We start from the raw sequence: 17,529 nt of genomic DNA on the forward strand, positions 1-17,529 counted from the left end.
TCACTAAGATATTTAGCCTAATGCTGCCATGAGGCAATAATTTCACCAGAAGTGGTAATTACATTTCCTACTACAGCAGGATGGAAACAAACACCCCAACCCTTTGCTCTGTTGCCTCTATGGCATGGCAACATCAGGCAATACAACCAGAGAGAGGTCAACCAGCATCCAAGCTGGACATTTCATTGACAAGTTCATATCATCAGCAAGGCATATAACAGTACTTGTAAAAAGTGGATTTTTTTGTTTTCTCAAGAACACAGATGAGAAGTTTGCAGCCTCCTTCTCACCAGACAGAAAAGCCATAGAGCTTCAGAAAGAAAAAAACACCCTAGCTCACAAAACCCACAGATCACACGAAGCACTTTACAAAATAATCTGTAAGATCATCTATAGAGTCTTCCATATCTATCAAAGCTAAAACATATTAATCACAGTCTCTTGAAGGACTTGTTATATGGTGATACTTGGAAGTCAGGTAAGTTCATAGTGTTTTAGACATAAATGACACAACAAAACAAATTATCTCTCACTGCACAGCACCTTCAAACAGCAGGTATTTTACTCGTATTTCACTGTAAAAACACTTAATGAATCACCGGTTTCATATGCTTAAGAAATGAAATCTCTTTATAAAATGACACATTTAGGAATTCTTTTTTAAATCATATCTTTAAAAGAATTTGGACATCTTCCAAGTTTTGAAAAACAGTAACACAAAACAGTACATTAAACCAGATAATATTAATTTCTAATGCTGTTTCTCTAATTGCCTGACACTCCAAAGGCAAATCAAGTTCTTATGGACTATGTCCACCTTAAATCTTGTTCCTTTTTCCAGTATAGAAAATACATACTGAGTTGTTAATTGCAGTAATGCTAATTAAAAGACAAAAATCCATGACTACATTAACAGTGAAATTGCCAATTAGCACATAAGGCTCTCTCATTACTGCTGCTGCATGAAATGTGAAGTCTGATGTGGATAGCAGTCATAAAAATAAAAGACATTTTTAAAAAGCCAATAGGTCACATTTTCAGCTTACTTCAGAAGTTCTGCTGGAATCAGTAGCTAGGAAGTTGACCTGCAGGAAAGAAGGAAATTCCTACAACATTCTGTAAAAATCACAAAATAAAAAAATACTGCCATTTTCCACATCTGCATTCACAATAGTTTTCACTATTGTAGCCACTAGAAAGCAGCTTTAAAATATTAAACGTTTAAAAGGCAAAAAGGCAAAAAGGCTACCACTTCAATGGACAATTTCCCCTGACTTTATACTTTACCCATAAGGGACTAATGGATACTTAAAACAGTTCCAGTGATCCTAGTGCTCTTTATTTTTTAGAAAGAATCTTGTGTCTTTCGGTTTTTTTCAATGACAATTTAATGAAAGATAATCCAGATCTCTGCAACTCTAGAGCTACTTTGATAAAGTGACTGTGCTTTTCATATGGTCTGTATTTCCTCAGGTGTGTTTCTTTTTTTTTTTTCTTTCATTTTAAAGGTTTTGAATTCTAATTCAGAGGTCACATGGTAAATAAAATTGAAAGACTTTCAGCATTGTCTTCCTTGTGAGAACTGGAGTATATATTTGTTTTTTACTTGCTCCCTTTTAATCAAGCATTTTGTTGACCATAATCAATTTCTTTGCTCAGGAGAAAAACGTGCAATTATCTCCAATGAAGAAGGTATGTCTAAGGAATAGATAGGGTGGGGGAAGAGAAATCAATGGAACCATCTGTCTGACATTCCTACAACATTATATGAGACTTGTAATTAACTGCTTGCCTACCAAAGTCTGCCAGCTTTAACTCCCCCGTGTCACTGATCAGAAGATTCTGTGGTTTCAGGTCCCTGTGCAAAATGTAACGCTGGTGGATGTAAGACAGTCCTCGCAGCAACTGAAATAAAAATAACTGAAAAAGAGGGGGACAAAAAATGACCTCTGTTAATATTTTGCATATAACCACAGGTGATTTCTTCACAATGTGCAGGGTCTTTGCATATTATGGTAACATTGTGTCAGAATTCCTCCCAAACTGGCACAGTTCCCACTCAAATTCAACACAACAAAATTTCCAACTAAAAAGAATATGTACTTTGTAAGGACTAACCCCAACCTCCAAGCCATAGATTAAATTTGCCTGCTTTAAAAAGAACAAGAGCAATACAAACATGTACAGAAGGCTCAATTTCTACCAAATTTTAGTTATATTCCATTTACTCATATGGCCTAGAGATTAGGTGGTAACCTGAAGACAGATGTTTATCTTCACTAATTATAGGAATAGGGATGGGGAGATAAGGCTGGGAGATGGGACAATGGAGATAAAACAAAGAAGAAATTAAAAGTATAGTAATACTGCCTGTGTACCCAAGGAAATCTGCAAGAATGATAGATTTTCTCCTTCAAAGTTCATTTTCATGGGAGCTGTTTAGTATTTTTCATCATTTCAATAATAATTGTCACTAAGCCTAAAGAGGACTTTTGAAATCTATTTACAATAGTCTTTAGAGTAAATTTATACAGGAACCCAGCTCATCCCCATTGTTTCTTTTAACCATTCACTGGACTCTACAGAAATTTTCCTTAGAGCAAAGCATCGATATTGTGTACTTTTGTAATTTACAATTATGAACAAAGAGCCAGATGACAGAGATTTTTTGCTCTCCCCTTTTCATCTGCTCTCCCATCATTATCCTGCATTCTTATTGGCACCTGCTGTGAAAGGCTGTTAGTATTATCTTCACGGATTCTGTCAATACAAAGGGTGAATGATCATTTCCAAGGCATTTTCTTTGGAGTTTTGAAAACTCTCTCCTGATATACAGACCATTCCTATTGCCTGAAATATTTTAAGAATTACTGCTATTTCCAATTGGGAACATACTAAGCCTTTGCAAAGCTAAACATGGAGAATTCAGGAGTGAATACGGACCTTGTGCCTCATAGCTCAGCAGCTGGTGAAATGTGCTGTCTTGGAAGACATGGAAACCACACCAAAGGTTTGGGAAGTCAACTCAGGCACATGAGAATTTCTAATTAACTTGCAACACAAGCAGTCTATTTAGTGACTGTTGAAGTGAGGAGACATTATAAAACAGGTTACAAAATCTGATTATGGGAGAGAATAAAGGCTGACATGAAAGAAACAAAAATGTCATGTTACCAAAGTTGAAATGAATTTAATTGCATATCATTTTTTCCTTGAGTTCAGACACAATACACTGTATGTTTAGCTATTTAGCCAGGGCACAAAGAGCCAAATCAATCACTTTCTTGCCAGGGCTGGGTCTAACAATGTGGTGAGGAAACCTAAGAGCAAAATACAGAAACAAAAGAGAAAGAATAGCAGGAAAATTTTAAATAATGTGCACATTCTTTTTTGAATAGTGGTTAAAATGGAAATCATGGTACACAAAAAACTAATTTCAATAAGGGCAGGAAGCAGACAGCTTTTATTACAGCCTTAAAATAGAAATTAAATTAAAACTATTTTTTTAATAAAAAGAGAAACTATCCAGTTTACTAGGCTAAATAAATGGCATTTAACTTCAAACGTTATTTCTAATATACAAATAAATTTAAATTATTGTTTTATCTTACAGCACTGAAATATTTAAAACCCAAAATATATTTATTAATATGAACTTTCATTTGGCTTTAAAGCAAAGACTCCTATGATATCACAAGATGTGCTAAGGAAAAAACCCAACTGTTTCATAGCTAACCAGAATAAACACCTAGCCTTGAGGACAGCTTTGGAACATAGTTTTATTCTGAACTCATCAAGTACCCCCACAAAAGTCAACTAACTCTCACATACCCTGTATCAAATGTTTCTTCCTTGGAGGAAGATCGTGAAAGACAAAAACAAAACCTCCCTGAATTCTTTACAAGGTAAACTTTGTCATTGTTTTGTTGCTTTCTCTTTTCCCCTTCACCTTTGTTTTTCTTTGGTAATATTAATTGAGAGAACAAGAGCCTGACACTCGGCAGTAGAGCATTCAGCAAACCACAGGCCCTTTGGGATTGCCTGAGAAGAGACAACAGTAAAAGCACCTCCCAATGATTCCTCACTCCACAAAAAGAAAAGATGAATCAGAAATAACAGTTTCTGATACTTTGAAAAACATTTCTGCCTCCTCACAATCAAGTTTCCTTTCCTTGTCTTTTAGGAAAGCCCTCTCCAAGAAACTCATTCCCCCTTCAAGACTAATTGCATTATCTTCACAAGGATGGAAAAGAATGCTAGATAAAAGTACCATCATCTCTTATCCATATACTCGATCTGAAATCAGCGTAACACCTATCATGGTTGTAACTCTGATCTTACTTGCTCCTTCCTTCACTGTGCTCATTCCTGACCACTACAAAACCCCAGCCTGGGGCTGCTGTTGGGGGGTTTTGAAGAAGCACCTGAAGTGCCACTTCCGCAAGGTGACAGGATGACAGCCCTGCAGACCAGAGGACAATTCTAAATGGAGTCAATGGCAAATCCCATATGTATTTTAACAGGTTGGTTGTTAAGGCAGAAATTACACAGATTCATGTTTCTAAAGCTTCTATGTTAGTCATTTTAATATTTGCATGGTCATACACAAGGCTGTGTAAGTGTCAAATAACCTGTAATAAACTAGGACAACACTTGTGTAGTTTGTAGCTTATTATTAAGAACTGAGGTTTTGGTGATAAAATTAGACTCAGAAAACAACAAAGGTCTTTGTGATGAGAGTTGGAAAAGCTAGAAAACCCCGAACAGGATCTGCCTCTGGAAGTCAGGTTTTCAGCAAGGCTTAACATTAGGGAGCCCAATACTTTATATTCAGATTAAAAAAAACAAAGATACTTCTGCTTCAGCCCTTGTTTATTTATTATAGACATGAAAAAAACCTTTTTTTCCTCCTAATAGTTAAGCATCTCTCACTTTAATCAGCAACACATTCTAATGAAGAATTTTCATTGTCAGTGAGAAAAATGCATGAAAGTCAAAGGCAATTTGAGGTTTATGGACTGAGATAAAATAGTATCCGCAGTTCTTAAAACTTACAAGAAAAATCCCTCAACTCCACAAAAAAGGTTAGCACCTACATAATCTTTCACATATATGGCACAAGTACCCCTTGAGCTACATGCAACATTTGGCCAAATGCCACTTGCCAGCTGCCTGGATGAATAGTCCTGCTTTCATGGTGTTCGTCATAAGCCTGAGTGAGTGCATAACCTAGACCATTACATGCACAGATCTAACAGCTGCAAGATGTCTCAAATGGAAAATAATTATTTTCTATCTTATTAGTGTCTGAATTTCATATAGGATCTTGAATTCATCTCATCCAAATAAGTTTATAAACTAAACACTGACACAGGCCATCCAAAACACATTTAATGGATGGGACTGATGGAGTTAACACTTTCTGACTTACGTTCAGAAAGCTCTGATGACTAATGGTAAAGGGGGGTGCTCATGCACTGATGATCTGTGTAGAATTGCTCAGATGACTCCACATAGCTGCTCTTCATTTCCAGAGATGATGAGTTTCTGGCACAGGATATTTGGGTAAGTGAAAAGCAGAAAGAAATCCAGAACATGCCCAGAAAGATTCCCCAGAAAATGTACCATTTCCCCACAAAGTAACCACTGAGGCATCAAGGACCAAAATAACAAGAAGGATGCTGCCCAAGAAAACAGACTAATGAAACCTGTGGAAGGCTTTTTAAAGTCAGTAAGTGTCTTCCCTGATGACAGAGAGGGATTTTTGGATTATTTCCTGCATTTGAGCTCCCTTACCACATGTTATGATGTGGGAATAAAGGATCTGGTGCTAGACACAGGAATCTTTTAGTCCATAGAACATGCACAAAAGTCTTGGCTCCACTGTCTCTGTAGGAAGAGAGCAAATAGAGCTGAGCTAACCTGAAACATGAGTTCACATCAGTTCAGGAGAAAGCTGTGGATTAATGTGCTGGTTCTATAGCAAGCTCATATTGCTGTATCAGCATAGTTACTTTTGAAAAGTAATACACAATACTGCATAAGCTTTATTATCATTTATCACTGAAAACACAAACGCTCCTGCTTGCTGTACGTATCAAAGCACACCAGCTGGGTATCATGTAATCATTTGAATTCCCTTGTGTGTATTCAGCATTAATCGATATCACATTCAGTCTTAATAGGCCATCAAATCTAAAAATACCACTAAAAGACACCCAAGCCAGGACACTTCACCTCACACTTGCAACCAGTGTACTTCTCCCTGTCATCCAGAGGCTATTACAGGCTTCTGTGAATTATTGGCTATTTACAAAGGCAAAAGAAGGTAATAAATCTCCACAGTACCATCTCATAGCTTTTGAAATAAACAAAACCAAACACAATGGGTTTGGTAGATTGTCTGAGAGTTTTAGACTTACTTATGCTAAAACATTAGCATAAGAAACAACTTGGTTATATTATACTAACACAGAAGCAAGGAGAAATGTCTCTTTGCGACTTTTGCTATCATGTCAAAAGCTCATCAAGCACAGTCTTTTTTATCACTGTGAGTTTGCTATTCTTTTTCTTCCTCTTAATCAGCATAACATCCACAAGATAAAATCCAACCTTTCTCTTCTAATGTCTTGGGGAAATACTAAACTTTTTAGGTCAAAGCTTTGTAGAATCTCTTGCTTAAATTGTCAGAAGAAATTCTACAAACAAAGCATTGGCTTGAGATGGATTTGCATCCCCGGGAATAAAGGACATTATCTGAATAAAAAATCGCTAGCCATTTGAATCAGTGTGATTTTCATGATCATAGTAAGCTTTACCTCAGTTAAAGTTTCATCTATCTCACCTTCTGGAAACAAAACAATTCTCTCCAAACATTATCTCCAAAACATTTTTAAACTTAGTCTCTCCAAAACTCATTTATAAAGGCTTCTAACTCTCTCCTGCATTCCTTACACAAGGGTCTGACCAAAGACAGTGTCACACAGGAATGCATGCAATACAGCCACCACGAACACACATTGTATCATTACTTTAGAAAACTACAGATTTTTTCCACTTATTTGCAATGGAACTGCAAAGGAAAGAGATTGGAAAGTATTAATTTCATAGCTTTTATTCTCTTTGATGTTCTTTTAATCATATTTTGTGTCCTCTGGGTACTACTAGAGTCATTTGCAATGAGGAAGGTGTGCATAATTCACTGAGTGTAAAGACACTTCTTTATAATCAGTTATAGTCATCTGCTGATGTTCAATAAGTGGAAGACTCTTTCAGATTTTTTTTCTTCTGAATGGCAAAAGTGAAAAGAAATTCAATTAAATTATCTCCTTTTCTACCTTTCATCCATTCACTCCAGTGTTGAACTAGATCAGGATTGCAATTAGTGCCTCACTGATTTTAAAGACGCTGGAGTGTTTTCTTCATCCCTACAACATTTTCATTTATTTTGCTCTATGTGAACTACGCAGATCATACTGACAATAAATTACACATGCACACACTTCTTTCATTTTGGAGTTTGCACACATTTTGCACTGCAGTAAATATAAAAGCAACATTTTTCTAGCACAAATTTTAACACACTGATAAAGATTCTGCACTTATGTTCATAGCTGAGCATATTACTAAAACCGTTACTTTAAATAACGAGACTGACAGAGTGAAATGCTGATGCCATATTTAATGTCTGATAACTAAAGAGTCTAATTTAAATAATCAATTCTCAATGCCATGTGTAAGAGACAACCTTAATTTGGCATAACATTATTCTGCCTCTTGTACACCTGCTTGTTTGTTGAATGAGGAATGAAAAATAGCAATTTCTCAACTACATTAAACAGTATCACGTCCTACTTAGCATATAAATATATTTATAATTCAACTCTACATCAGCAGCATTACTAATTTCAGTGAGTAGGAGAGAGATTTTCAAAGCATGACACTGGTTTGATTTGCTCCATTAAGGACCAATAAAATTAAAAGGACCACTGCCATGGTATGTGTTCACCTTAAAAGTGTTTTCTCCAAACTCCAGTGAGTCAATATGATAGATGACATGAGACAGGAAAATTCATCATGGCTGGATGTCTTATCATGGTTTAATTGCTCAGTTCCTGTGTAGCTGTCTATGGCAGTCAACCTTTTGGTCATCCATGTCTAGGTACACACAGGTGCTCAGGTGCCACTACTTCTGCTATGTCACATAATCATACATTTGCCACGTATGGATGCAGGACTGGACATGTGATTCCATGCACATATCCCACAAAAAAAAAAAAAAAAAAGGGGGATTTGTCCATGCCACAGACATTTGTACAATCACACAATGGAACGAAAACAGGAAGGCCTACATCAGTAACAAAAATGTAGTCTGAAAACCAAAGCATTTTTAGCATACTTTTCAGATACTATACTGACAAGCATACATTTTTATATCTTACTGATAATGAATGGAGCAAATGCTTAACTCCCGATGGCTTTGACTCAGATTGTTAACTTCCACATTAGTCATTAAATGCCAAAATTATTCATCTAGCAAACAGGAGAACTGGTTCACAGTATCGCAGTATGGAGAGGAATAAACAAATACTGCAACCAATTGAGTGTCAGAGATTTCTGATAATATCAGATAACATTCACTGTATTTCAACATTTTCAATTGAACATGCACTTCACTTTGTTTAGGAGGCCAATATTAAAACCTCAGTTTAATAAATCCAGTATTTTTATCATATCTGATTTGGGATTCTTGGTGCTTTTTTTTTTTAACTTGAGTGCTATAGAGATGATCTCTTCTTGATCTCTTCTGATCTTCTCTTGAGCATTTAACAGAAAAATCTTGCAACATTCCATTACGTTTCATTTATTCCTATTAATTGAGTGTCTTTTAAACTATTTCTGTAGAAGTTTTAAGACTGAAACTAGTTAGGTTTTTTTGCTGAAACTCAAGCATATTTTCAACAGAGATTATTGGGTTGTTCTAGGAAATTTCTAGGAAATTTAACATCCAAATTCGACTCCACACTTTGCAGCATACCTTACATATGTCCTTGTCAATCAACTAATTTTTTTTTTCTGACTCAGTATTACAGAAATAAAACATTTTTTTAAGGTTATGGTGAAGGTAGGGCTCAGTTGGTTTAGGTTTTCCTTCAAAAATATCCATCAATTATGCATGGAAGACTGCTGTGCTCTGTTTCCTAAGGGCAAGAGAGACTCAGAATTGAGCTGGGTAAGAAGTGAAGTCTTGAAGGCTCCTGGGAGAAGGCTGAATATTCCCATTCCCTGCATGCAAAGTTCAATAAAAGAGTCTACCTATTTCTTCTTAGCACTTTTTGGCTCTGAAAGAGGAAAGATACCCAGGGAGAAGATCAAACTAGAGTAGCAATATTAGTCGGAATAAGAACAAATTGGGAATTCCTTCTCCCTCTGGTCACAGTAGACAATAGGAGCCTTCCAAGTTGCCAGAAGTAAAAGAGTTCCAGAGTGATTAAGAGATAGAGACAGTTTTTGTATGGTTGACAACCCTGTTGTGAATCAGGCTGGTGTTGCACAGATTGAGGAATAGTGGGTCAGAGGCAAGTATCTTTTTACTTTGTCAAATATGGTTTTTTTGAAGTCAGATACTACACAAATCAATACTAACGCTAACACTGTAAGCATGGGAAAAAAGACAGAAGAAACTGAAGATGCTTTTCCCAAGAATTCAGCTATTTCAGTGCAGCATCACTAATTAAAAAGCAAATCAGCTTTCATTAATACATTTAAAGGTAGGAATGCAAACAAGCAATGCAGGTATCACAGATGCAAGTCTGAGCTCCACTTGTTTTATCAGAAATAGGAGTTACAGAAAATGGACTAAACCATAAAATAAATTCATAAAAAATACAAATTTTACGTGCATTACTGTAATAATGTGGAAGAAAAGATGCAGTTTAAATAAAGATATTTCAAAAGTTAAAATAAATTAAGAACAGTTAGATTCTCACAAGACATGGTGAAATGTACAAAAAATTTACTTTAAAATAAAATTTTTAATTTCAAAAAAAACCCCACTCATGAGCTACAAACAAAGGCTCAGGAGAAATAAGAAGCTGAGTGTAGAGGTTGGTAGAGATGGTCCTGAAGCAGAATGGAAAGGGTTGGAAAGGACCTTTAGAGATCATCTAGTCCAACTCCACTGCCAAAGGATGTCCTCCTAGATCAGGTCACACAGGAACACGTCCAGGTGGGTTTTAAAGACCTCTAGAGGAGACTCCACAACCCCCTTTTGTGGTTTTGCCCAGCCAACAATGAAGCATCACAACTGTCTCTTGCTGGGTGCTCCCATTCACCCCCACTCTTGTTAGAATGGTGGAGGCCCCAGCAAAATGGAAGGCAAAAAAAAAAGATAACCAAGGTTGTTGTGGATGGAGACAAGGGCTGGGAGGACTCACTGCCAATTACAGTTCCGGGTAAAACAGACTCCAGTATTTGACTTAGAGAGGAAAGTAGGAAAGTTTATTCTACTACCTACAAGAAACAGAACAGAACAAAAAGCAAAAAGAGAGCAGGATGATGAGGAAATTACAACCAGCACTTTAAGATCTCCCTCCCCTTCTTTCTTCCTGGGCCCAGCTCACTGCTTCCAATATCTCTACCTCCTCCCTCCTCAACGGCTCAGGGGGGCAGGGAATGGGGGATATGATCAGTCTCTCACAGATGGGCTCTGCCGCTTGTCTCTTCTCAGAGAAGGACGACTCCTGGCATTCTTCCCCTGCTCTGATACAGGGTCCCTCCCACGGGACACAGTCCTTAACAAACTTCTCTGGTGTGGGTTCTTCCCAGTAGCTGCAGCTTCTGCAAATACAGGGTACCTCACACAGGACATGGCCTCTTCTGGGAGTAATTTAAACGAGCTTCTTTGGTGTAGGTTCTTCCCCACAGTTACAGCTTCTGTGAATATGGGGTCTCTCACACAAGACACGGCCTCCTCTGGACATAGTCACTGCCCTGGCACAGGGTCTTTAATGAAGTCAGTCACTGCCCCTGATGCGGGGTCTTCAATGAAGTGCAAACAAATCTCTGCTTCACCTGTCCTCTCCACAGGATGCAGTGAAGCCTCTGCTCCAGGACACCTCCTCCTCTCTTCCTTCACTGACCATATGGTCGCTTCTCTCTCTCTCCCAACTCCTTGTATCACCACCAGCCAGAAAAGAAGAAAGGAACAGAAGAGGGAACTGGAAGAACCCTCCTCTTCCGGCTTCTTCTTCTTCTTCTTAAAAAGTGATCATGGAGGTGACTAGTTGGCTCAGCCCCAGAAGTGGGTCTGGCTCAGAGCTGGGGAGAGTTTTGAGCAACTTCTTACAGGAATTTCTGTAAATATTAATAAGATCCCACTGCAGTCTCCTCTTCTCTAGACTAAACAGCCCCAGTTCCCACAGCCTTTCCTCATAAGGAAGATGCTCCAGTCCCCTGATCATCTTGGTGGCCCTGTGCTGGACTCTCTCCAGAGGTTCTCTGTCCCTCTTGAGCTGGGGAGCCCAGAACTGGACACAAGACTCTAGATGAGGCCTCACCAGGGCAGAGTAGAGGGGGAGAAGAAACTCCCTCGACCTGCTGGCTACTCTCTTCCTGATGCATCCCAGGATGTCATTGGCCTTCTTGGCCATGAGGGTACATTGCTGGCTCATGTTCGGTTTGTTATCAACCAGCACTCCCAGGGCTCTCTCTGCAGAGCTGTTCTCCAGGCAGTCACCTCCAGCCTGAACTAGTGCATGGAGTTGTTCCTCCCCAGCTGCAGGACTCTGCACTTGTCCTTGTTGAACCTCATGAGGTTCCTCTCTGCCCAACCCTCAAGCATCAGAACAGTGTAGGAAGAGTTAAGAGCAAGTTCTGTACCTCTACGAGTTTGATACAGCCACATTTTGGAGTCTGGCAAGCACCACACAGTATATAACTATAAATCAGCTCTTAGCTCCTACCATGTACAAGGCTGCAGCAGTAGCTTCCATCACAGACATAATTATATGTGGGGCAATGTACTTAAGATTTATTGCTTACCTTTAGTGTCAGAAAAACTGGGAAAGATGTCTTCAAAACTAGAGAAGTGAACATAAGGCTTTGCCTGCTAAACAGGAACTTGCTAAACAATTACCTTTTCTCATTTCTAACTGTAATAGCATATATAGTATATTAATATATAGTTATAAATAAATAGTAGATATGCAGCCCTGTTAGTTATCAAAGATGTGTATTGGGAGCTAACAAACTTTAGAGAATCTATGGATTGAAACAACTGCTTTTTGATGATTTCCCTTCTAGCTGATAAAGATGTTGCAGGTTCCTAATCCCATATATGTCATTAGGATACTTGGTTTAACATTCTCAGGGAATGGTATTTTAAAACAAACCTTCATTAATAGCATTTCAGCCTCATACACACATTCTTTGAAGGGTTTAAAACCTGATGTTTCTTGTAAGACATGGGCCTCCACACATGACTCACAAATCTCTGAAATCATTATGATCGAATTCATTCGTAACACTAAAAATGCTAAACCTTAGGAAGCAATATTTTTTATTTGCCTAAACACACTGTCCCAAGATTCCTACAACTGCCAATTAAGACATTCTTCTTTATGCTTCTACAGATATTTATAATACTTTGCTTACTCTTTATTTAAAATATTTAAGTGACAGCAAATAGCCTGTTTGAAATCACAAAGAAAGGCAATGACAAACACAACACCCAAGGGGACACCAATATACACGTCCATCAAAGTAATCTGGACTTTATTCTGTATACAGTTCTTCACATAAAGTAAGCCTGAGGGAACAAGCATTGTTTTAGTGTGTAAATACAGAGAAAATTTAGAAATATAATTAGGCCTATAGAAACCAAAATATAAGTAAATAATGGCTTTGCTTCTGCATTACTACAAAGCACTGTTTTACAGGAACTACTGCAAAAGAAATACGTGTGATTATATGGTTTTGTATTTATAACTGGCAACAAGCCAGAAAAGAATATCCATCAGTAGGCAATACTTTCCTCAAGAAGTAAAAATTAAAAGGCAGGGTGTCTTCTGACATACTGGGACAGCATCAGTGGCTTAATCCCACATGTTAGCCCCAGAGAGGCAATACTAATTTATTGCTACTGGAACATAATTGCTGAACTGGAAGGTTTTTAAAGTGGATTTAGGGATCACAAAACCAGTGATTCTGAACAAACATCGTCTAAAAGTCACAAAGACCTCTAGCAAGATGGGGCTGGCAGGGCCAGAAGGCCAATTAATATGGCTCCCTGAACCCTTAAAAATCAGCTATAGCTCCAGACAGACAGATGTGTCCAGAAGCTAAAACCAAAATGAGTGGCAAAGTCTCAGAACCACAATTACATAAGCTGAAAAACTGAGTGAAGTACAGCAAAGCATTAAGACATTATGTAGTAGCCATCGTATCTCCTCTGCAAGGAGAGAAGAGCAGAAGCTTTTAGTTCTGCACACTAGTGAAGATCTGGGAGTCATAAGAATCTGTGTCTGGGTTTCCTTCTCTGCAATTCCTAACCTCGCAGCTGAAGAAATCACTCTGCTGGGCTAAGATATTCTTCACATAGCTTGAGAGCAGGTATTTCATTTAAAACCCCAGGCAGGCTGATTCAGTTTTTAAATTATGAGCTCAAATCCTCATCTAGGTTTTAATAATTACTGCTGTGAATTAAGGCTAACTTTTGCTACTGGACTGGCAAGAGTCTACTAAATAAACAATATTAATGAAAATTGATTATATGTAACAGAAAATATGGTATTTCATTTGTTCAGTGAGATTGCTCATGGTAAAAGGGTACCTTCAGCTGCTCCAACTTACCAATTCTTTTTCTATTATTTTCCTAGTTTCATTTTCATTAATAATCCACCTGGACTTTGAAAAGGTTAAACTAGCAGTACATCTACACTAAAAGAAATATTTCTAATGTGTTGCTGAACACTGTTGTTAGATGGTAAAGGTAGCCACAGGAATACATGCAGCAAAGTCTGAAAGGGAAATGCTGTTGCTGCTGCAGTTCCCTCCACAACTTCAGTTCTAAAATAAAGGTATTTCAGGATACAAATGAGTGACTGACTCATTAGCAAGCCCACTTGTTCACTGCACCCTGTTACAATTAAGAAAAAGTACAGTTATGTGAATTAGGATGTCTTCTCAGTGGGGAACAATTAAGCTACAACAACTACTGTGTATTAGATCTTGAGCTATACAGCAACAGAACCTTGAATTAGTCTTGCAAATCTGAAGCAGCTTAAAGAACTTTCAAAGCCAGTCTTAGCTTATCTCAAACCTCAAAGAGCCAAACATAAAGTACCCACACAGGGAAACAAAACACGAAAAAACCATTGTTTTAACAAGCACATTCAGCACATGAAACTTTGCTTACAAAACTGAATTGTAAAGAAAGCTCAAAAATTTTACTTGGTAAAAGCAAGTCCCGCCTCACCCATCTTCAGCCGTTTTGAAGTGCCACACTCACAGAGGCACTGAGAAGCTGGCACTAGGAGAAGGTCCACGGGCTTTCCCTGTCCATGTTAGCAAAATCTCTGAGTGATAGTCAAGGATGTTATTTTGAAGTATACACATCATGTATTTTCAAAAAGTTTTGTGTTTTTTTTTTTTTTTTAGTTTGGCCTAATATAAGCATTAAGGAACAATATTTTGGGGTTTTTTTCAGATTGGTAGCCAATCTCTTATGTTGTAGGTGCCATTTTTCAGTGAAAGAACATAGAAAATTAATCAATTTACATTATAAAGCTGGTTGATATACAGTAATGGTCTACTGAAAAGAAGTTCTTTACTCTTTTTAAAACATTTTCTTGTCTCTTAAACCAATTAGGCCGTCTGAGTTTTCCAGGAAAGAGAATTGGGGTTTTTTTCTACTAACTTCTCAATCTCAAGAAACTAAATACTGGAGTAAAGCTCTAAGCATGACAAGTGAAGATTTAAACACTTCCAAAGTAGAACAAGAGAAGTGTGACAAATATAATCTTGGTAATCTATACATACACAAAACATTCCTCATGTCTGATTGGCTTCCCTTTGATGACAAGTAATTTGGCTGACTTCCCAGAAAGTAACTGGATCAAGTCTCTACCAATCTATCTTTTCATTTAATCCTGCGTGCTTCTTGTGTGATGATTCTCAGTATCTACCTAAGAAGGAAAAATTTTTTTAAAAGTGAGATCCACTATGAAAATGCTTAATTAAAGCAAGTGAGAAAAAAGATTAGGGAAGATTTTATATGCTCATTTAAAGAGCAGTACATTCAACTAATATAAATCTTCACAGTTCCCTCAAACTCAGTGAACCTATAATGACTTATCTCACTGAAGATCTAGCACTGACAGCCTAAAGCAATTTTACTGAGGGGTTTTAGGACAGTGTTGTCTTAAGTGCAAATGTTTGAATGGAGGGGAGAGGTTACCAGCACTCTAACAGTATTTACTCATATATTCTGGTTCTGAATCAATTTTATAGACTGCACGATTTCTTTTGTGGAAATGTTCACATACTTACATTTTTTATTATTTTTAAAGAAAAAATATATTTAATTATTACAACCATTTTTCATCTACCTAATAATCAGTTTCTATGAAAAAACTGACATGACATTTTACACAAAGTTACTATTACTGCATTTCCCTTGAATGTGTGGTTGTTTTGATTCTTACCTTCACATTCTCTGGATGAACCCCCCCAGGGTGTTTGTCCATGTACTGACATAAATCAGTGTGCTAAAAGAAAGTCAAATGGAAAAAAATGTATTAATATCTCTGTGACTGCAGCAATAAATAACCTTCTGCTTAGGAGTGGACAGAATAAGTGGAATATAAAGAGATTTTTCAGCCACATCTATGTGCACACACACTTGCACCTTTATGTTCCATTTTATTTAACCTTAGTAAATGGACTGATATGAACATTCACCAAATGTTAGTTGATTTTTTTTCCAACGTCCCATGCATGGTAAATTGATTACTCAAATTTTACAACCATTTTATAGCTTGTAAAAACAACATCACCATCAACACCAAAAGAGATAATATCTGGAGGGAAGCGGAGGAACGTAAAGGGAGAACCTCAAATGCTACTCTCAATATTCACTTTAAAACTTTGCCTTTTAAACATAGTTTTATGGTGATTCTGGATTGCAATATCTTAAAAGAAATATGAAAGGGATTAAGCATCAGAGTACTGAATTATACTTTCCAGCTCAAAAAGAAGCACATATTATTCACACGTACAGCTACTAATTACAGCTATGTCAGAAAACATCTTCACTGAAGACTTAAAGCTTTAAAGTTTTTATTTCATAGTTGTCTATATTCCCTGCAAACATATTGTAAAATTTATACAGAAAACAAGCAATGTTTGCAACAAGCAAACATTAGCAATGCATAGACTAATGTTATTTTTAATTAATATTTACTGCTTTTACTGTTGAAATACTATTCTTTCTTAATTTTTCTCTTGCATTTCTTAATTTCCTACCAGTCAGCAGCATGCTTTCACTAAAGTGGCACATTGCTTCTCTCACTTGTTTGCACAACTCAGCTTCTAGAATTACATCCAGAATAAAACAGAGAAAAAAAATATGCACTAGATTAACCACCAAAAACTTGGACACTGGCTGCCTTGCACATCTGGTTTCTGAACACATCTGGAAAAAATCATCCAGCATTCATTGAAAAGCTACTTGGCAATACCCGCCTCAGATATATCCCAACTAAATATAGGCAGTTTTCAAGGTGAGAGTTTTATACAAAAGCTGCCTTTGACACAGAAGAATGGTTTCTCTGCAGCATTTCTGAGTCCAGTAGCCATTTCCTAGTGCTCTTTTGCAGAATTATATGGATATATTACATCTTCTAAGACATGAATTTTCTACTAGCCACAACTGTTCTGAATAACCCTCTCTCCTGAAGTCATAAATTACAAAAACACATTGTGCATGTTGAATTAACACCCCAATGGCAAAAGATGCACTGGTTGATTAGACTGTACACTAGCACACCTTTTTTCAGGAATTCTTACCCAGCTTCATGAGAGCGAGTACCCTGACTGCAGGAAATCACTTGAGTCCCAAAATGCAAGTATCACAAGGGCACAGAGCAACCTCAAACAGGCAAACCACACTAAAAATGATCCCGCTCTGTCAGTATGATGGACTAGATGATCTTTCGAGGTCCCTTCTAACCCTTAAGACTCTGTGATTCTGTGACTCAGCTTCTTATGAAACACAAGCCACAGCAAGAAATACTTCAATTTATAGTTAACATATCAGAGAATGCATTTATAAAGACAATGAAAAAATACATTCTCTATCAGTGAATAATTACTATCAGTGAAACATGTTTTGCATAAAGTCTATGTTTAGCTTAAGGATTTATTCCTATTTTTTTTGTAAAATTTTTAGCCACTTCACGCATGCCTCTTCTACTCTCCCAATTAGTTTCCTGGAACTATAAGCCATGCCAAAAATGAACTGGTTATCCT

At 37.2% G+C, this 17,529-nt stretch overlaps 1 protein-coding gene across 12 annotated transcripts in view; it reads right to left on the minus strand.

Moving 5' to 3' along the window:
• Window positions 1-17,529, minus strand: part of CDK14 (cyclin dependent kinase 14) — a 440,472-nt gene that overhangs the window by 287,487 nt on the left and 135,456 nt on the right. For all 12 annotated transcript variants that reach the window (XR_009818728.1, XM_061996203.1, XM_061996209.1 and 9 more), the window contains 2 exons: window positions 15,705-15,767; window positions 1,797-1,920 (listed from right to left, as the gene is read on the minus strand). Coding sequence is in view for 11 of the 12 variants with exons in the window: in XM_061996203.1 (XP_061852187.1) it covers window positions 1,797-1,920; window positions 15,705-15,767 (187 nt within the window). In the remaining variant the exon portion in view is untranslated. The remainder of the gene's footprint in view (window positions 1-1,796; window positions 1,921-15,704; window positions 15,768-17,529) is intronic.

Source organism: Colius striatus, chromosome 5 (assembly GCF_028858725.1).
Source record: "Colius striatus isolate bColStr4 chromosome 5, bColStr4.1.hap1, whole genome shotgun sequence".
Taxonomy (NCBI): Eukaryota; Metazoa; Chordata; class Aves; order Coliiformes; family Coliidae; genus Colius; species Colius striatus.